General features: G+C 42.7%; 2 protein-coding genes across 3 annotated transcripts in view; one reads left to right on the forward strand and one right to left on the reverse strand.

The window, feature by feature from the left end:
- The window catches only part of zfr (zinc finger RNA binding protein), a 29,755-nt gene extending 22,911 nt beyond the window's left edge, over positions 1-6,844 (forward strand). Inside the window, exons 17-20 of one of the 2 annotated variants that reach the window (XM_056376012.1) lie at positions 717-812; positions 3,729-3,840; positions 4,808-4,905; positions 5,025-6,844. In XM_056376012.1, coding sequence (XP_056231987.1) covers positions 717-812; positions 3,729-3,840; positions 4,808-4,905; positions 5,025-5,207 — 489 coding nt within the window. In that variant the 3' untranslated portion in view covers positions 5,208-6,844. Of the gene's footprint in view, positions 1-716; positions 813-3,728; positions 3,841-4,807; positions 4,906-5,024 lie in introns of those variants that run through there. The other variant, XR_008827817.1, reaches the window with a different exon arrangement.
- A 10,335-nt stretch (positions 6,845-17,179) lies between these two features.
- LOC130169474 (uncharacterized) lies at positions 17,180-20,430 on the reverse strand. The gene is made up of 6 exons (XM_056376265.1): positions 20,250-20,430; positions 19,817-20,066; positions 19,502-19,725; positions 19,157-19,304; positions 18,139-18,248; positions 17,180-17,813 (listed from the first exon to the last, which is right to left on the reverse strand). Exons 1-6 carry the CDS (start codon positions 20,382-20,384, stop codon positions 17,505-17,507), a joined length of 1,176 nt encoding a protein of 391 aa, XP_056232240.1. The 5' UTR covers positions 20,385-20,430; the 3' UTR covers positions 17,180-17,504.
- Between the last annotated feature and the right edge of the window lie 981 nt (positions 20,431-21,411).

Raw genomic sequence — 21,411 nt, forward strand, 5'->3', positions numbered from 1 at the left:
AAGCAAAAAAACATTCAAGGATGCCACTTATTACAAGGATCTGGTCAATGTTCATCACATGTATTGATTATAAATATAAGTTGATCTGAAGCTCTCACATGGAAAGAAAATTCTCTAGCAAAGAACTGGCATCCTTGTATTCCTTTTTTCAATTTTCCAAGTACTGCATTATGGTTACATGTGATTCCATAAGGCTGCACAATAACTTTGCACAAAGTTGTGCCATCAAGAAGTGCTTTCATGTTCAACATTTGTATTGTTTTTATTCTATATATTTTTGTAGAATGGGGATTGAGAGAAAAAGGAATATCTGAGTAGTTTCCTGTGATTCTGCTACCTGAGCAAAAGCACAGGCAAAATAAAGTAGATTTCCTTGGCTCTTTCAGTCCCTATACTCTCCTCCCAGGTGGCCTCTTGTACTTTTTAAGTACCTGTTTGTGAGATACCTGGATAAACCTGGGGTCAGGGTTTAGAAGATGGCAAGAAAGGTCCTCATTTCTTGTGCATCTTGCAAACTTTGAACTCCCTTACTAACTGTGAGGTTCAAAACTACTGGGAATGGCAGCTGGTTGAAAATTCATACACACTTCAAACCATACTCAAGCTTCCATTATGCACAGTAGTGTTTGGACCTCTAAGACAGAACTGATTCACTTGTTTGGTCCATGTTTTGCCACTCTTTGTCACTCCATAAACCTAACTTTTATTACATCAAGGCTAGAGCTAATGGACTTCAGTCCTGTGTGATCATCATCCGAATCCTGCGAGACCTCTGTCAGCGAGTTCCTACGTGGTCGCCCTTCCCTGGATGGGTTAGTATATGTTATTTAAATATGCTAACAAAACATTTAAAGTCCACTATAAACTGTAATGGGCTGTCCCTGACAAGAGTTCACATAACTGAGAGTAATGAAATCTTAATTCAAAGTGGTGGTCCTAGGTTGAGCTTTAGTGACCAAAGACAGCCTGTATCAAAATTGTGACAGGTTCAGGACAAAAAAATTTAAAAGATATTTCACCTGGAATCTTTTCAACCACAGTACAAGTTCGGGTTTCTGAGCCATATTTTTTTGCCTCTAAATGTGGCCCTTCTTTCTGATGACCCTGAAACTATTTAGGTGGAAGTCTAAGAACTTTACGACATGAAACTTCTGGCTCAATATAGGCCTGGGGCCTTGGGCCGAGTCTGGCCTATATACTTCCACATCTGGGCAAATTGCAGCTATTTTCCAGTATTGGCTGACGGTCAGAAGACCTTCTGTGCACACCAGAATTGAACCAGATGTGGAAGTAGCATGTGACAATCATGCTATATATGGGCCAGATTTGGGCTTTGGAACCAGGCATATACTGAGCCAGAAGAGCATGTGGCCGAGGTATGGGCTGGATTTGTTTTGCTATCTGAGTGAGGGGTGGGGTTCCTGTTGGGGGTTGGGCCACCCCTCAAGCCAATGGTATGGAAATACTAGTATCTACATCTCTGCAGACCCTGGTGAAGGTTAGCCCAAAAAAACACTGAAATGTACAGAGACTTGAGTGTTCACAAAAATTGAATTAAGTTCTACTTCGTTTTTGCGCCACCTTCTACCAAGCTTTATTATTGGTTAACCCCTTTGAGGGGTCCGTTTCGTCAACCTCGTCAACTTCCTCAAAACTTCCTCAGAGCAGGAAACCACATGGAGCTGGTGATCCACCTGACTGCGCTGTTACAGCTGACTTATTTGATGGAAACAGCATTTAAGGTAATGGCAGGGAGGTTCATGTCACTGTTGTGAATGATGGCGGCGACAGTTGTGCACCTGGGATTGCTACACATGAGAAACCGACTGGTGGTTTGTGTGTCCGCCAGGCTCGGAGTGATGTGGTCCGCAGGCCTGCTGTCTTTCCAGCCTTTAGGCTATGGTGCTGTTGCTTCACAGAACCTGGATGCAGTGGTTATCGGTCATTGTGTTGGCACTAGAGGGTCTGGATGTCAGATGGTTCCCAGACTTGAGGGAGCTGTGCCTGCCAGCTATAGTGATCTCCATGATTCTCTACATCCAGGGTTTATGGATCACCTTGGCATGTTTTTGCTGAGTGGTGTGAGTTCAGGGCCATCAACCTAAATTATTGCATGCTTCAAGGTGTGTTTGAGTTTCTGCAAGGATTGGTTGGGGCAGTTTCATGGCCAGGAGCCATCCACTGGTCAAGTGTTTCATGCAAGGGGTCTGCAGGGTGAGCTCCATCCTTGTTTGTCTTGAACTGCTGGGTAGGCAGACCTTAAGTTGGTGTCAGTTAAGACTGAGCCCCTCCCGATGCTTTCTTCTGCTAAGAGTGCAGGGGACCCCTGTGTTCTACGGGTCGTCCCTCCTGCATGTTTGTCTGTGATTATGGGTGCAGTAGAACTGCGACCTAACCCATCCTGTAAGCCCAAGGTCATCACTTCCTTCTGGTTGAGGCTCATTCAACTTCTTCTCCTTTACCTCACAGTAGTGAGGAGGAGAGGCGCTTTTACAACACTCTGCTGATACATGGACCGCACAGCTGGCCTGAGGAAGTCCAGTCAGCTGTTTGTCAGCTGTGGCACGTGGTGGAGTGTCTTAGCGAATTGCTCATTGGATGTGCGGTGCAATCCACAGAAGCTATAAAGTCATGGCTCATACTCCCCCGGTGGGCCTCGGTGTGCATTCCACTAGGGCTGAGGACACTAATAGGTGGGTCAGGTCCAGATGCTGTCCTATCCAGAATCAGACCTAGAAATTATTGAGTGTTATTTAATTTTGATGGTGCATTTCTCTTTTAACTGGTGTGCCTTTATGGCACTGGTCACAACGCCCCAGCTCCACCCCCACACCCTAGCCATTGCCTTCTGTGTTAGGTAATGGCAAGGCCTGTTGCCTGAGGGTGGAGCACTATGAGATAGAAATACTAGTTACTGGACATGACTCCAGACGAGCTCTAACTGTAGACTCAGCTGGCCCCCATTTGGTTTACATTGCTGAGTTTCAAAGGGAGACGAGCAGTTTTATCGGGGACTGGGTTAGGGACACCAGCACCAGCAGTTACACCAGTAGACTGTCGCTGGTTCCTTGGAGCCACAGCACATCTGAGCTTTAACCCCAGTCAAAAACAAGCTTAATAAAACCAAAGAAAGGTAGTCATGTTACATCAGGGATATGGAAATGATTTGCTGTAACTTCTGTTAATAAGTGGGGACCAGAGGCTTCTCTGTGCGCAGCTGGCCAGTTAGCGTCTACCAGTAGTCTGCATGTGAGGCATTTATGGGAAATCTGTAAATTGTAACTATATAAAACTAAACTGCATGACTCTCTGCATATACATTGGTCACACAATGCACCGGCCACCACCACAATCCTCACCCTGTGAGAAACGCTGCTCTGTTGGGTACTAACAGTTACATCACAGCAAACCTGATCCAGCACCTGAAACAAAAGCATGTGGGGGAGTGGGAGCAATGCGTCTTTGAGATTCTGATCCTAGTTCCCAAAACTACAGGTACAAAGCAGCAAACTATAGCTGGTTAATTTTCCAGTGTCATCATGTATGATGAGACAGGTTATTGTGTTATTTGTTGATTTTTGCATATATGGCGTATCATTTAAATAAACTGTTTTTAAATGTTAAACGGTTACTGTTATCACAGTGTAATCCTGGTTTAAAAACTGAATAGTAATGAGATGTGAGTGTTGCCAGGTGTCTGAACTATCCTCAATGTTCACTGTGTTCAGGCCATGGAGCTGCTTGTTGAAAAGGCCATCAGTAGCGCCTCTGCCCCACTCAGCCCAGGTGATGCACTGAGACGGGTCTTTGAATGTATTTCGTCTGGGATTTTACTCCCCGGTAAGTTATCATTCACTGCTACACTTATGTTGTATTACTGGGCTCTTGTCATGTCTTTCAGGCAAAAAAATGCAGTTCTGTTTGTGGACAAAATAATAACTGAAAGGTTAGCTGTCCTGTCTTTTGGCAGTAACGAGAACATAACATAATATTTAATATAATTCTCTTCAAGAAATCCTGTGCTTTGACAGAAATGGCTCAATTTTGGTTTTGCTAATGAGCCCTGGTGATCTAATGTGTCCATTTAATATGTAGGTACAGCCATAACACATTAGCTTAGCTTAGCACAAAAACTGGAAACAGGGAAATTGCTAACCTTGCTTTGTCCAAAGGTAACGGAATGTGCTGACCTGCTGGGTTATATTAGAAAAGATGTGCATCTGCACCTCAGAGCTCACTAAAAACGTATCCTGTTTGCTGAATCGGTGTGAAAAGTTCGTTGTTGTGCAGGTTGTGTGCTGGACTGTTCCGTTTTCTACCCCCGGCAGTTTGCTTTAGGTAACCATGTTTATCACTGGTTTGGATGAGGGGCACACCTACTTGCTGGTTTTACACATAGCAGTTTGTGTTGCGTTGAAGGGAAGGTGGAACTGTCTAGTCTACAGCAGCTCACTTGTATACAGCACTGATACAAATATCAATACAGCAGAGTTGTGTCAGACTCTTTCTGAGTTTCTCTATTTTAACATCATTTAATTCCAGTGATTATGTTTTATGGTTGATGGAAGTAGGTAGTTTAGAATCAAAAACTACATTTAAAAACTTGAGAGTTCAGTCTTACTGTAACCTATAAGTTATGAAATCCATCACTGTAGGGTTTTCAAAATGTGCAACGTCAATGACCACCTTAAAATTCTTAAAGTAAGTGTTGCAATGACAAGAAATGCTTCAGTGTGATATGTATATATTCAAACTTCCTTTAATTCTCAAGGAGCACATAATGAGATGAAGGGTTTTCCTTTAACAGGTGGACCAGGACTGGTGGATCCCTGTGAAAAGAAGCCTGTTGACACTCTGACGTCTATGGGAGAGCAACAGAGAGAGGACATCACCTCAAGTGCCCAAGTACAAGCTCTTACATTTATACATCAACTCTCCAGTCTAATTTCTTCATGTCTCAATTAGCATAACAGGCTTCAGGTGGTTTTAACAGGGAGAAATGAGGTTTCCACTTTGTGTTTCAGTTTGCTCTGAGGTTGCTGGCATTCCGTCAGATCCACAAAGTGTTGGGCATGGATCCTCTGCCGCAGATAAACCCTCGCTTCAACATCCGCAACAGTCGCAAGCGTCGCCGTGACAACAGTGATGGAACAGACAGCTTCGAGGGTGAAGGCAAAAAAGACAAGAAAGACTATGACAGTTTCTAAGCTCCCCCATTATTAATTTAAAGTAATCTACATACAAAAATGTACTAACGTGTTGTATGCGCTGTCTGCTGTGTAATGGCTTTTTTTTTTTTTTTTTTTTTTCTCCCCCCTTTTTAAGCTACAGATGTACCAGTGTAACTGCAGCCTCACTCTGTATTACACAAACAAAAATGTCAACTTGTAGTTTAGTTGTAGATTTCTGTGCGAAGCTGAGGTTCACACCTCTTTGTACTAGATGAAGCAGTTTTTACCTGATGTGCTTCTTAAATAGAAGTTTTGATGAATGCCGCTTTTCCCCTCTAAACTGTGTTTGTTTGATTTTAATTTGCAGGGGAAGGTAAAATCATAGCATCAAAACTGCAGCCACACTTCTGTGTTATGGATCAGGAGGAAAAGTAATGATTAATGTCAAAGCCTTCATTTATCTGTATAGTTGCTTTCAGAGGTGGACTGTTTTGTTGTTACTATTGTGAAGCATTATTTGGCCAACTGAATTTAAAGGGTCTACTTTTGAATATGTATTACTGTACCTGATGCCGTGTTCTTGTTATGTCCCAGTGCTACACTTGAGATGAAAGGTGGAAACATGAGGGGGATCAATGACTTCATTAGGATTCATCCTCTGGGGTACATGAGTGGCTGCACAGAGCTTGTTCCAATGCTACACTTCAGCTTGAAGACCTCTGGGGCATTGCACAAAGATTCAGAGGAACTTTAACTGCTGATGGATCTTTGTTCGTAGTGAAGTTGTCAGCCCTAAATGTAGTTTTGTCTTTTCATTTTCACATATATATGAAAGTATTTGTATATTGTTTAGATAAAAGAGCTTTGATTTGTGGAAAACATGACCATGTTCACATTGTGTACTGTTATGGCTTTTTAATTTTATTTTCCTGGTTTAACAAGGATCTTTATTGGCTTGCTTGCCTTTTAACTAGGTTGGGTGCTAAATTTAATTCAATATTGGGGGAAAAAAGAACAAAAATCACAACTGGCCATGGAGGGGAACAAGATGTAACTCCCTTCAGCGTAGTTCCTGTGGTGAAAGACTGCCGTGCTCTGCCTTCTGCTTTGCACTTCCAATACTAGAATAAATACATTTCCAGATTGAACAATTGTGTATCCTGGTTTCTCATGGTGTACAGTGTAAACACAATGATCAAGGCTACTTTACCAACTAGTATTTTAAAAGTTTTCAGCTTCCTCTGTGTTGCAGCTCACAGATTTGTAACCAGCCTTAGTCGGCTGCATTCAAACCAGGACTTTGATGACCCCTAATGACCCTGCTACTTGTACAGCAGCTGGGATGTGAGTCAGTACCACATGGTTCATGTGCTGCACACTAGTTGCAGATTGACATTTTTGCCAGCTGGTAAGAATCAAAAATAGAGTAACAAACTCTGTTAATACAGCAGCTTCTGCTGTGGCCCCAACCTTCTCGACAGGTTTATTTCAGCGTATCTGGAGCTTCAGTGTCTCCTGCTGAGCCTGAAGGAGTCGTTGGATAGGTCGTTCCCTTTTCTTCACATAACGGTATCAAAGCTCAGGTCTGTGTGTGGAAGCTGATTAAAACACTTCCCATTTTCTCAGTACACAGCGACATGTTTATTCCAAAATAAAATGTAACCTCTGATTTAGTTGTGTGTAGAAAATAGTGTTTGTTTGCCCATCTGGTTCCCGGACTCAAAGCGATGCTGCACTTGTCTGAAAGTGTGGTTTGTAAACCTTCATTGATGCAGACTATGTTGGAGGCTTCTCAACTCATTCCCACTTAAGGGTCATCAGTTAAGACGACTCAACTGGTTCATGCTTCACACCAACGCACAAACGGAGTGAGTGGGTAGGGCGACGGGGTAGTGTGTAATATCTCAGAAACCATTTGTGGTATCTTCCAATTTTGCACAAACATTCATTTTGACTCAATAATGAGCCACTTAGATTTTTGTGATCAAAGGTCTCTGTGACCTCATGTCTGTCCCTGTCTATGTGTGAATGCAAATAATCAGGACCACCTGGGGGGAATTTCAGTACATTTGACACAAATGTCCACTTGGACTTAAGGATGAACTGATTAGAATTTGGTGGTCAATGTCAAGGTGACCTCACAAAAAGTTTTTGGCCATAACTCAACTCATATACTAATTACAACACAAATGTCTAATAGGATAAAATGATAAAGTGATGACATTTATATCTCAAAGGTCAACTTTACTGCGACATCATTGTAGTGCCTCAAACTTCTCAAAATAGTCGCTGAGACCGCATGCTGTTTTGTAGCAAAGTCAAAATAGGACCGTTGAACTCAGATTCCCAGGATCTTTCACCTTTTCACACCCAGGCGTGACTAAAGAAAACATTAAAATGTAAGTATAAACACAGCTCACTGGTGATTAGGAGCCATGTAGCCTACCAGGCCTGGCATCAGTCACAAGCCATTAAAGAAGTTCATTGGAAGGACATGGAGAGTTATGGACCCAGAATTGACACTTTGTTACACTTCCCACCATAAAACTATCAAATTGATATGAAACAGAGCCAAAGGATCCTTCTCTCACAAACAGACCATGCTTTTAGCATGTCAGAGGGAGGTACAACCAGATCACGTAGACTTTAAGACAATGTCTTTCATGATTATTCATTTAATGTTTTATGGTCATGGTGGAAGACGGATATGTGACTTTATAAGTGAACTCTAGAATTAAACTATTCAAAGTTCAGTGGAAAATAACCCTCTTCTCCAAGTTGAAACACAGGAGAAAATGGGTTAAGTCCTTGAAACGTGCGCCAGCCCCCAGGAGTTAAAAACCTTGCGATAAACTCACACATTGCTCTAAACTCTAAGCTCTTAGCCACAAGCTTTTAGCCACGGCTCTTAGCTATTTTGCACTTTATCGTTTTGTCTGTGTCCTTTGTTTTTTCTTTGCCAAGTGCTCCAATTAACATTCTTTTTGTCTACATGCGCAATCTTTCATTTTTATAAACCAAGTCAAGACCAACTGAACCAAAACAGCAGAAGTGGCTCAGAGTAATTTTCGTAACTTTTTAATTATAATCACGTTTTCATTTCTGAAGATTTTTGACAGTTTTAGAGTCATCTGGTCAACCTCAGTCTCCTCTAAAGTTATCCAGCCAAAGTTAAGTGCATTAGAGTTTATTTTGCATCAACCCGCAAGAGCGCTAGCAGATAACACATCTGCCCATGACCGCCTGCAGAGAAGGCTACCAGAAATCACCAGAAGCCATCTGGGTTCCAGCCAAGGGTCTCTAGCTACAGCGCAACTCACAGTAGGCCAGTCTTAACATTCTGCTCATGACTGGGTTGATGTCGGTATATAATATCTAAACATCAAATCTCATCTGTAGACATAACTATATAGCCACGGTGTATAGCCATAACATATTCATTCCCATCATTTCCAACTCATTACAGAACTCATTTCATTATTATTTTCATCTTTATGATTATTGATGTCACATTTACTCTGTGATAGTTTTCTTTTGAGGTAGAGACTGGCGATCCATTGAATCAAGAAATTACGGTTTCTGATATGAGATTGATAACATTAATCAATGAAATAATTCATTGTTGTCCTACCTGAGAACTGGTGCCAGTTTTGAGCGAGAGCAAATTCTAAATTGTGGTGTTCACGCTACAGCAAGAACTGTCGTTATTTGACCTATGATGGCATGATGATGAATTCCAGGTCTGTTTTCATCAGATCTGATCCAACACAACTGTTTTATTTACCATCATGGATGGAATAGAAAAATGTAAAATCACGTTCCAAACTCACAATATGATGAAAATGTTTTGGCATTATCAAGGTAACGTGATATGTCCCAAAGTGCTGTCCCATTCCTCTTTACACCATTTTTAGCCCTTGCAGATACTCAGATAGACTGAGTAAATGTAAAATGAGTTCAGGAGTTAAAATGAAGCCTTTTGATAGAATTTTTTGAACATGACCATGAAAACGGGGGCTGCACGGTGGTGCAGTGGTTAGCGCTGTCGCCTCACAGCAAGAAGGTACCGGGTTCGAGTCCCGGCTCGGCCGTGGGATCTTTCTGTGTGGAGTATGCATGTTCTCCCCGTGCCAGTGTGGGTTCTCTCCGGGTACTCCGGCTTCCTCCCACAGTCCAAAGACATGCGAAATGGGGACTAGGCTAATTGGATACTCTAAATTGACCATAGGTGTGGCTGTGAGTGTGAATGGTTGTCTGTCTCTATGTGTTTGCCCTGCGATGGACTGGCGACCTGTCCAGGGCGTACCCCGCCTCTCGCCCGAAAAAGATGCTGGGATAGGCTCCAGCCCCCCCGCGACCCTACTAGAGGATAAGCGGTAGAAAATGAATGAATGAATGAATGACCATAAAAATTCCCAAACCCTACAGGCATGGGCCAACAACACAGGATTGCAGAGTGACTCACCTGGAGGCAAGAGGATAACTGAAGAAGCCCTTTGGAGAGAGGTGAAAAAGTTCTACAACCAAGTCCAGTTGTGCTTGTTTCAACTTCTTTTGGATAACGATGACTTAGATTACTGAGAATCTTCACAGACATTAATCAGGCATTCGTCTTTATTAATCATGTTGTTGCTGAGGAAACCAAACAAAACATTTTCCCATTTCAGAGTGAAAACAATGAATTCTGGGAATAACAAAGGCAGACGAATCCTTCTAAAAATGAGCAGTATTAATGATTTTAACATATCTTATGAGATAATGGCTAGAGGGGTAAAATATCTGAATCTTTTTTTAGATGTTTCTTTTATTTTAGTATTGATCACGTTTGTTGGGTGATGACCAGACTTTTTGTAGCAAATGTTGGGGACAAGATTACAGAGGACATCCTGATTTGACTACTACGCCTAAATCGTTTGACAGCACCATCTGTTGGGGGGCTATATTGAGAACACATGAGGTAATGTCTGCCTGGGCTGTAGAAGTGTGGACTTGTGAAAGACAAAGTTTGCATTTCTCACCAATGTAATTAAAAAATTATATTTTGCACTTTGTATGGTCTGGCTTTGTATAGCCTTGGACATGACTCTGTCCTCACATTGATAATCCTTATTTGGTACTATGAATCTGTCTTCACATGTAAACTCCTTATCTGGTACTATCCGTTACAAACTTTGGGATCCTTGTCCCAAAGCACGCAGCAGCTCCTTTATGACAGTTAGACAGTTTTGATGTATCAAAGATAGATATCAGTCTGTGTGAGTGAACCTTTGCAAAGCTCTTATTAAATTATATCAAGACAACTTGATCATTCTGTCAACTTTTCATTTTCAGATTTCCATCACACCAACCAACAGCGATATCGACTTTGAGCCTGGCTGAAAGACCTTATAAATTCCTAGGAATGTTATCAGGTCACTTTATGATTTTTTCTGGCTCATATACAGCAGGATTGTCAGATGCTACTTCCACATCTGGCTCAATTCTGGCACGCACAGAACATTGCACTGTTCAATGTTACAGCAGCATTGAATATAAATGATACAGCTTTTTTAAGCACAGGCAAAATGAAGAGATCATCTGGCCAACCTTAGGTGTTACATTAGTGGAAAAAGTTAAAGGGGACATATTATGCAAAATGCACTTTTCCATGGTTTTCTATCAGTAGTATGTGTCCCTGGCATGTCTATGAACCCCCCAAACATGAGAAAAGTCCATCCTCTCCGTCTTTTACTTTCTCCACCTTTCAGGAAATGTGTGCTCAGACAGGCGAATTGGAGATTTTCCCTTGATGTCGTCAAGAAGGGAGATGCCACCTCCCCCCGGGTGGGTGATGCTCCCCGAGCTAGGTGTGTGTTCCGCCCACTGAGTCCGCCTTGCTGACGCTATCGTTACTTCCCTCGCGAACACTAGCTTTCGGTAGAACAATGTCGAAGGTACGAGCGAAACACAGTAGTTGCTTTGTTGTTGGCTGCACAAACCAACACAGAAGTCTTTTTTTAACCCTTACGCCCAAGGATCTGAAGACCCAGTGGATTAATTTTATTTTTGATGGAAATGTACCCACTCCAACTCGGAAAGTGTTGTACGTGTGTGCTAACCATTTCACCTGGGACTGCTTTCTCAACGAGGGCCAGTACAATGCAGGATTTTCTAAAAGTCTCAAGATAAAGCTTGGATCAGTACTGACTGTCCGTGACCCAACTTTGAACTTGGGAGCTGTAAGTTTAACCATTTTATGTTGTTTTACTGTATGTTCATGAGAGCCTGTTGCGTGTATTGTTAGCATGGCAACTAATGTGGCTAACGTTTTGCCTCGTCGACGCGCAGCTGGGTACAGATTGTATGCAATTCTTCTGCTTGGTATCGCCGTGTGCATGGGCATAACCAGGCATCCTTTGGGGGGGTCGTGTCCCCCCCAATACTGGGAAAATACCAATCTGTCCTCTCCAATATTATGTATAAATATGTTAAATATTTCCTCCTTTTATGAACCCTGGCTGCTCTCTTGTTATTTCCGATTTATTTTCAATTTATTTCCATTTGTTAAGGAAAACAAAACTGTGTGACCACCCCCCTCCCGATTGGCTCCGTTTGAAGCGCCGGCTCCGACCGCCACACGACTGAGGGAGAAATTCAAATTTCAAAAAAAAAAATTCTGGGGGAGGGCTCTCATTTGGACCCCCCCAATGTCTATACCATGGTTACGCTTTTGGCCGTGTGACATTGATTAGAGCCACCCTGCTAAATGTATTATACTTTAAAGGCGTTTTAGCTGTCTGTAAAGTCAAGCCGGTAAAATTCGGACTAAAAATAGGCTCTGTAGTGATTAGCATAGGTGTCCGGGCTTGTTTATTAGTGCTGTGAAAGTTATTATTGAGAGTCATGCCTTATGATGGCTGTTTTAACGTTTATATCATGTTTACAGATACAGTGCCTGTAGGGAATATCTTGATAAGCGCAGAGTTAAGGGGATATGTCCAACGGGAAAGTCTATAATATACATTTTTTGCATTTTACACATATAGTGAGCTATTTGCAGTATTATCAAGCTATTGACAACCCAATTTACACATAATTGAGTGCATTTGTTGTTATCATTTTTGCACTGCTTGCAGCTGTTGCCATAACTACACATTTGAGGAGATGTTGGTGTAACCTCTGTTTCCTCTGTTCAGGCCAGCACATCAAGTGCATCTATATGGCGCCGCATGAGTGGCAGACTGCCACAGCAGCTCTGTACTCTTTTACTCTTTTTTACTCTTTAGTGTGATTTCTTTTCTTTTACTACTTAGTGTGATTTCTTCTCGTACTGCATCGCCACTTTAAGCAAGTGCAGCTATGGGTGTTTATACTTTTACAGTCGTGTTTTGCCTCTCGCTATTTTTTGAACTTTTTGATGCAACGTTGGGAGACTCACTCTACCACGGACCCATTGTTTACACTCGGGACCAGCTGTTAGCTATATCCCACACACCCCTTCACTATGCTGGGCGGCCAGCGATCCCTGCGGAGATCCGGAGAAGGAGGAGAGGCTGTAGAGCTGGAGTGAAGCACAGACAGCGGATAAAACGGTATAAACCATGTTTACCGTCTGTCATCATGGGGAACGTAAGATCACTCCCAAACAAGATGGAAGAGCTTACTGCGCTAACCCGGCTTCAGAGAGAGTTTCGCGAGTGTAGCATCATGTGCTTCACGGAGACGTGGCTGAGTGAACTTTCTCCCGACTCACATGTCACACTGGACGGATTTCAACTGGTACGGGCGGACAGGAAAACCACGGAGTGCGGTAAGAAGAAGGGAGGAGGGATTGCTGTGTTCGTTAATGAGAGATGGTGCCACTCTGGACACATCAGTGTCAAGGAACAACTCTGCACTAGAGACTTGGAGCTGTTAGCAGTTAGCATGCGGCCATACTATGTCCCGAGAGAGTTTTCACATGTCATTGCGGTGACTGTGTACATCCCCCCCTCGGCCGTCGCCGCTGCAGCCACAGACCAGATCCATAGTGTTGTCTCTCAACTCCTAAACCAGCACCCCCATTCCCTCCTCCTCATCTCTGGGGACTTCAACCACACGTCCCTGTCCTCGGCTCTTCCTACCTTCACCCAGTATGTTGATTGTCACACCAGGGACAATAAAACTTTGGACTTGTTGTATGCTAATATCAGGAATGCATACACCTCATCCCCCCGCTGGGACGCTCAGATCACAACCATGTCCATCTGATCACAGACTACACCCCTCTGGTGAATAAACAACCACCTGATAAGAGGTCTGTGAAGGTGTGGTCCGAGGAGACCAGTGCCAGACTCAGAGATTGCTTTGAAATAACAGACTGGGAAGCACTCTGCAGCCCCCACGATGGCGACATCGACACCATGACTCACTGCATCACAGACTATATTAACTTCTGTGTGGAGAACACTGTGCCCTCCAAGTCAGTACGCTGTTTCGCCAACAATAAACCCTGCGTGACCTCCGAGATTAAGGCCCTACTGAACGAGAAGAGGAGGGTCTTTAGATCGGGGGACAAGGAGGAGCTGCGCAGAGTCCAGAAGGAACTCAAACAGAAAATCAGGAAAGGTAAGGACTGTTACAGACTAGGACTGGGACGATTATCTGACGTAATCGACGTTGTCGATTATAAAAATTATTCGACGTGGAATTTTAGTGTCGACGCGTCGTGTAAAACCACACAGGGTAAATGTTCATAGAACAAAACCGGACCTTTCTAATGGGACCGTTTATGTCCATCGTCTTTGGTTTAACCGGATACAAGCGCAGCGCACGGACTGGGACAACGCGGTGACGTAATTGAAGTCATTGACTATGTGAATGATTTGCGTCTGTGTAATCTATTTGAACAACACGGCGGCGTCTACCAGCAGTACGACGGAGCGTGTGGAGCAACACGCGGCAAAAAAGGCTCGCAGGCGGTCCTCCAAAGTTTGGGAATACTTTAATCTTGACACCAACGGTGCGGTAGTCTGCAGACTCTGCAAAATGCATCTGGCATATCACTCTAGCACGACAGTCATGCACGAGCACATAAAGAGGAAACACCATGGTGCAGCGAGTCAAGATGTTGGACGGGGCAAATTGTTATATTAAATGACTAACTTGAAAATAATTGCAATAAAATTACTGTTAGGTTAATAAAAAAAATAATCGTTAGATTAGTCGAATAATTGAAAAAATAATCGCTAGATTAATCGTTTGGGACAGCCCTATTACAGACAGAAACTGGAAGAGCGGCTAGTGCAGAATAACACCAGAGATGACTGGAGTGGACTGCAGAACATCTCTGGCCACGGAAAAGGAGTAAGGAGAGACCTGAGCTGTGGCGACAAGAACTGGGCCAATGAACTGAATCTGTTGTTCAACAGATTTGATTCTGCCCTCTCCCCCCTTACCTGCCCTGCACCCTCTTCACACCTCCCTGGGCCAGCTCCCCCTCCTCTCCTCAACCCGCTACTTTCAACTCCCATTCACCTCCAGCCCCCCCCTCCCCACCAGTACAACTGCCCCCTCTCACCCCCCACCACCCCCATATCCTCACCTCAGTCATCTTCCACCCCCTTCTCCATAACGGTTGATCAGGTGAAGTGTCAACTGAAGAAGATCAAGACAAGGAAGGCCCCAGGCCCGGATGGCATCAGCCCCAGATTACTGACTGTGCAGATCAGCTCTGTGGTGTGCTCATGCACTTGTTTAATCTGAGCCTGAGCCTGGAGAAAGTACCGGCCCTGTGGAAGACCTCCTGTGTGGTCCCGGTACCTAAAACCCAGCGCCCCAAGGAGTCTAACCATTTCAGGCCTGTTGTCTTGACCTCTCACCTGATGAAGACTTTGGAGAGGATCATCCTTAGTCATGTGAGACCACTGGTGAGCACACAGCTGGACCCCCTGCAGTTTGCTTACCGGCCTAGTGTTGGGGTGGACGATGCAGTGATCTACCTACTGCATCGATCACTGCTACACCTGGAGGACAGTGGGAGCACTGTGAGGGTCATGTTTTTTGACTTTTCTAGAGCTTTCAACACGATCCTGCCGCCACTGCTCAGAGTGAAGTTGGAAGGTGTGGGAGTGGACCATTACCTGGCTGCATGGATGATAGACTACCTCACCAACAGACCACAGTACGTGAGGCTTCGTCAAAGTGTGTCTGATGTGGTGCTCTGCAGTACAGGTGCCCCCCAGGGTACGGTGCTCTCCCCTTTTCTCTTCACCCTGTATACCTCGGACTTCACACACAACACCACACACTGCCACGTCCAGAAGTTCTCTGACGACACAGCCATTGTTGGGTGTGTTTCGTAGGGAAATGAACTGGAATACAGGACAGTCATCAGGGACTTTGTCAGCTGGAGCAAGATCAACCTGCTTCAGCTTAATGCCAGCAAAACAAAGGAGATGATTGTGAACTCCAGGCGGAAGACATCCCACTTCACACCAGTGAACATCCAGGGACTGGACATCGAGGTGGTGGAGAACTACAAGTTCCTGGGGGTTCACCTAAACAACAAACTGGAATGGTCCACCAACACCCACGCTCTCTACAAGAAGGGTCAGAGTCGCCTTCACCTGCTGAGGAGACTGAGGTCCTTTGGCGTGTGTGGGGCTCTCCTCAGGACCTTCTATGACTCTGTGGTGGCCTCAGCCATGTACTTCGCTGTGGTCTGCTGGAGAGGGGGCAGCATTGACAGGGATATGCAGAGGCTCAACAAACTGATCCGGAAAGCGAGCTCTGTCCTGGGCTGCCCCCTAGACTCCATTGAGGAAGTAGGTGACAGGAGGATGTTAGCTAAGCTGACATCCATCATGAACAATAACTCTCACCCTCTGCATGACACTGTAGGGTCTCTGAGTAGCTTCTTCAGGAGCAGACTTTTACATCCTCGCTGTAAAAAGGAGAGGTTCCGCAGGTCCTTCATTCCAGCAGCTGTCAGACTCCACAACTCCTGCTCTTCCTGACCATGTGCAAACTTGCACTTTTTCATGTACATATCGTGTGTATTATGTATATTGTATTTATTAGTGTATATTTGGTGTATATTTGGTATATTTTTGTTGTATATTTCCATAGATGTTTATTCTATAGATGTTTATTTTTCTGCTGTGGTAAATGAGTTTCCCAGTTGTGGGATAAATAAAGTTAATCTAATCTAATCTATACAGCTTCCTGCAACAAGGGATGTTGCATGCCAGACTGACCCACTGTAGGCACACAGTTATCCTTGAAGACTCTTCAGCCTCACATCAGATGTACAGGTCTGTAGCCATCTGAAGGGCATCTACTTTTGATAAACCTAACAGTCATTTATCAGTCTTGGAATGCTGTGCAGGTAAATTAAGCTGTGGTTACTTAGAACTTGTGAGAGGGTGTAGGCTAAGGTTTCTGTCAACATTATCATCTTTGATTTTCTCTTTACTGTACCTCCAGACTCTACCTGGCTGCCACGTACTACTAATGAAACTACTAACTACTAATGAAAATGCTGACCGACCACAAGCCCAAACAAAAGAAGGTGAACTGTTCAAGGTCCAATTTCCAAAGGTATGTTATAATTGTTCTCCATGGCAACAAGAGTGAACGCTGCACTGCAAAAACAGCCCTTCTAGAAAGAAGTAAAATATTCTTATATTCAATCAAATTATCTTGTATCAAGCAAAAAAATCTGCCAATGGGGTAAGCTTTTTTTGCTTGACATAAGCCCGAATTTCTTAGCTCCAAAAGACTAAAATGAGACTTTAAACTAGACAGAAAATCTTAAATTAATCCAAGTTCTTCTAAAACAAGCAATGAAAAAACACTAATTTAAGATTAAATTACTCAAAATTTGAATTTAAGTCTCTTCACTAAATTAAATTTAAGAAATTACACCTTAATCTGGGATTGATAATGAACATAAAAGTAGTTAAAATAAGAAATAATTTCTTAAAACAGCATAACAAATATAAGTGATTTCTTAAATCAAGATACCAAAACTTTCTCATTTAATTTTTTTTTTATTAACTTTGCAATACAAATGTTCACAATCAACATCCAAAAAAGGAGCACTTACATGTTCCAGATCCATCATAATCAAACAGATTGAAAAGTCAGTTTTGATTTGAACCTCACTATCAAAATAATAATACATCAGCTATTGTAGCAGCATATCATAGCAACTAAACATGTTGCATCTGCTTTGCAGCATAATATCCCACAGGGAAGGTTTTCAATCTCACCAACAATGTATCTAACTGTGATGAACATTTTTTTAAACAGAACATCAACTTTCTTTGAAATTGTTACATCAGAGTGGGGCAGAGGGACAAACACAGGTACTCACTCAATGAATGACTTCCATTCACCAATCGCTTTTTTGTAATGGGGGGTCAAATCCTGCTCATGAATTGAATCTTGAAGTACCTCTGTCTGCAGTACTGACAGTAGTGTAGAAATGCACTTTGGGTAGGTCATGTGCAGGGCATAGTAATATGCCATGAGGTAGAGAAGTCCCTCATTAAGTCTGTCCATGGCGAAGGTGGTCACTGGTGTGTTTCCAATGGCGATCATGCAGTTGTCCTCAGAAACTAGCAGAACCGGAGAAGACAGGGGTCGCTGCCGCATGAAACCATCAGGATCCTCAGAAGTCTAGATGACACAAATCAATGAAGAAGATTAGAAAAACATTACAAATAACATAAACTTTGACCTGGACAAGAACATTAGTGAAATCACATTGCACTTTAAAACACTTAGTCACAGTAATCTCTCAGCATTCAGCACTGCAAAGGCTGAATGCACCACAGCTAGTTCCAATAAAGTTAGTACTAAATTAAGTAGGCTACACACTTCCCCTTTAGACCTTTTGAAATGATAAAAGTTTATCTAAAAGTTACTAAACCTAGTATAAAATTTATGCCTGAAAAACTGGAACATATATTATGAAATGTTTCAGTAAGTCTGTAAATCTCACCGCAAGGATATGGAAAAGAGCCTCGCTGCTTGAGCCCAGTTTCTTCGGTGGCATAGTGCTGGATGGAAAGAGAAGTGGCAGGGCCCTGAAGACAGCTGTGATATGCTCCACTGGTTTAATGAAAAAAGCACAAAACAAGGTGATACCATAAATAACTGTAACATAACATTCAGTGTTTCCTCTACATTCATTTATCAGTGGCGGGCCGCCACGCCTTCAAATTTCTTTTATTTTTAATTTTTTTTATTGTCGCAAATGCACCACCGCCACATCTCTCCACCTTCACAGCACAGCCTGTGTGATGATGAGCGCAACAGCGGGGGGAGGGGAGGAGAGGGGAGGGAGGGAGTTAATTACTCGCGAGAGCGCGGCCTTGAAAGTGACGTCACGTCAGGCACCAGGTGAGAGTCAGAGAAGTGAAGTCGTGAGGAATAAGGCAGCGAATTACCGGAGAAAAGGTAGACTTATTAGCCAACTCAGTGACGCTAACTTGGGTAAACTAACTGATAGCATTAAGCTAATATCTACACGTCATAATGTATTAACTGCTGACGGCATTTTCAGATGAGTTTGTTCAGATACTTCTCTAAGAAGAGAAAGACAACAGATGAAGAAGACGCTAGTCAGGTAGCATCATAAGCCTTTTACTGACTCGTAAATGATGATGGTTAGGTAAAAAATAGTATTTTAATGTTCACACTTGTAATCAGATGTGATGTGAGTGTAAATTATATAACGCTGTTAGCGTTACGTTACTCACATTTCTAATGTAATCTTATTAGACAAGTAATATTAGACAGGGAGGAGTTGTTAAACAAAGTGGAGGAGAGCAGAGCAGAGAGCTGGGTGAAGGTGCAGGGGAGAGAGATAAGCCTGGGTGCAAACTTTGCCACTGACACTCCCCCCCGGTAGCATGCCCCCACTGCTGAAAAAAATCCTAGAGGAAACACTGACATTACATAAATGATTACAAGACATTATTATATAAAATTAACAAGTCAATGTATTGTGACTTCACCTCCATTCAAAGTTTTAGGAGGCTTCATGGCCCTCTTCATCATTCCATAAAATTGGACCTTGGAATAGAAAGTTTTCCATCTGTTCTGCACCTCTGAGATGTACTGGGAGTTGGTTGGTTGGAGGATTCGCTGCAGCTCATCCAGCACCTGAAAAATAGTAAAATTCAGATAAAGAAAGAAAAATTACTGAAAAATAAGTTCTTGTCATACATTCTGATGACTAATATTTTTCAAAAAAAATCTATAATGTGTAAGATACATGAACATTATGTTAATTATGTCATGCTAAACTGAGTCCTTGGAAGGGCTGAAATTGTGAACTAAGTGGGACCAACATTACTTACATGATCCGGTTCTCTGAAACAAGGGTAAGCTTCTAGAATCTTTGCTGCTCTGTCTTGCTCCTTTAAAACATCAGAGGTGATGAAGCATCTTCGAGAGTCAAATTCCAGGTTCAGCAAATGAGTCACCGCAGATTTGTTTGGCTTTTTTGACTTGTACATTTCTTGGAGGGTCTTGTAGTGTCTTGCTTGGATTTTCTGGCTGTCCATGACATCAACTGAAAAAGCTGAAGACATTACACGTTATGGTGGAAAGGGGGCATGAGATTTCCAAACTAACAAGTAAAACTTACAAATTATATTTAACACAATACATACATTCTTCATTACTGCTGTCCCGGTTCTGTGCTGGGGTGCTGGTTCTGGGTGACAGATCTACTGACATGCCCATGGGACTAACAGCTGACTGTTCCAGAATAATGGTGGGTGCACTGGAATCTCCATCATAGTCAGTAGTTGAAACATCTGAACTGACTTCTTGTAGTGGTTTCTTTGAAGGAGGACCTTTGGCCTTCCTTGGACTTCTGACATTTGAGAGTCTCTTCCTGAGCTTTTTGGCAACATGCTCCTGCAAGGCATACATAGCAAACATTCAAAAAAGATGTTAGGGGCTCAAGCTTTCTTATTGTAATTATAGCTTTCAGCAATGTCTAGCTCCATTTGAACTTTCTGTCTGATTTAGCACTGTATGAATAGAAATGATCTAAATCTCAGTATTAACATAATGCAAAAGTGACAAAAATCTACTCACCCACTCACTGTTTGATGACCTGTCTTTTATCATTGGATAGTACTCCACCAATCGCTTTGCCATGGCATTCACCTCATGTGTGGTGGGGTATCTGGAGTCCTCTGTGGCTCTTGCGATGGAGATCATATTAGTCATAGTGTTTCTTATGAGTCGGCAGAAGAGCTCCTTGGATAAGGTCACATTGTGCTCAGTCCCCAGCCGTTTCTGCTCAAAGTAGGAGCGTCGCACCTGGTCAAGCTCACTGTCTGTGAAGACTATGTATTCTGGGTTGGACATAGCCACAAATTTAGAAGTATTGGCCTCCTCTTTTGAAAGGTCACTGCCTCCAGTGGGGGGTGATTGCTGAATTTCAGGAGCAGTATCCACCTTAAACACATTAACACAAACATTTATTGAATAACTTGAATAACTAACTATTAGCAGCTGGAATATAGAAAAGTGACAGTCAGGGCCAAGAAACAGAGGTTATCATTGAATTCCTTCATATTTGCACATAGTAGGTAAGGATATTTTGCCAACACCCCTTGTACAATAAGTACTGTTTGGACATTTTACTAATTCTTGCTACTTTTACTTCAAGAGCCGTGAGTGAATTTCACAGCATTTATAAATGAGATATACTGAAACCATGCAGTGCCACTACAGAGTGAGAACAGAGCATTGCTAGATAAAATGCATTCACATTTCATGTCAGTTTTGTAAAGCTTGATAGATGGGGGGCCTACAATGAACGCCTCCGGCTCCTGCCTGGGCATGTGCAAACTACCAGGTGTTTTTGTATTTTCAGCATTTACAGCCCTTGATATAAAAAAAAATACTGGTCCCAAAGCTTAATTCGGCTAAACCTATTTCTAGATGGGAATCATAATGCAACACCAGCCTGTTTTTTTAAATGTAGTTTAGCGGCTAAACTTTAGCCCATTAGCCGCGAATCCACAACTCGTTTAGCTAGGTTAACTAACTAAATTAAGCGCGAAAGGGTGGATTGTACCATCTTCCAAGAGCGAGCGGGGGTGGACGCTCAGGCTTAATACATTTATACAAACTATATTTATCTAAATAAGTTCATATGACTTTGTAATTATTAAAACCGAGTCACATTTATGGGATAATTGATAAATGGCAAGTCGTTTCTGCCGTTATAAGACACGGAATTATACGT

This window comes from Seriola aureovittata, chromosome 5 (assembly GCF_021018895.1).
Source record: "Seriola aureovittata isolate HTS-2021-v1 ecotype China chromosome 5, ASM2101889v1, whole genome shotgun sequence".
Lineage (NCBI taxonomy): Eukaryota > Metazoa > Chordata > Actinopteri > Carangiformes > Carangidae > Seriola > Seriola aureovittata.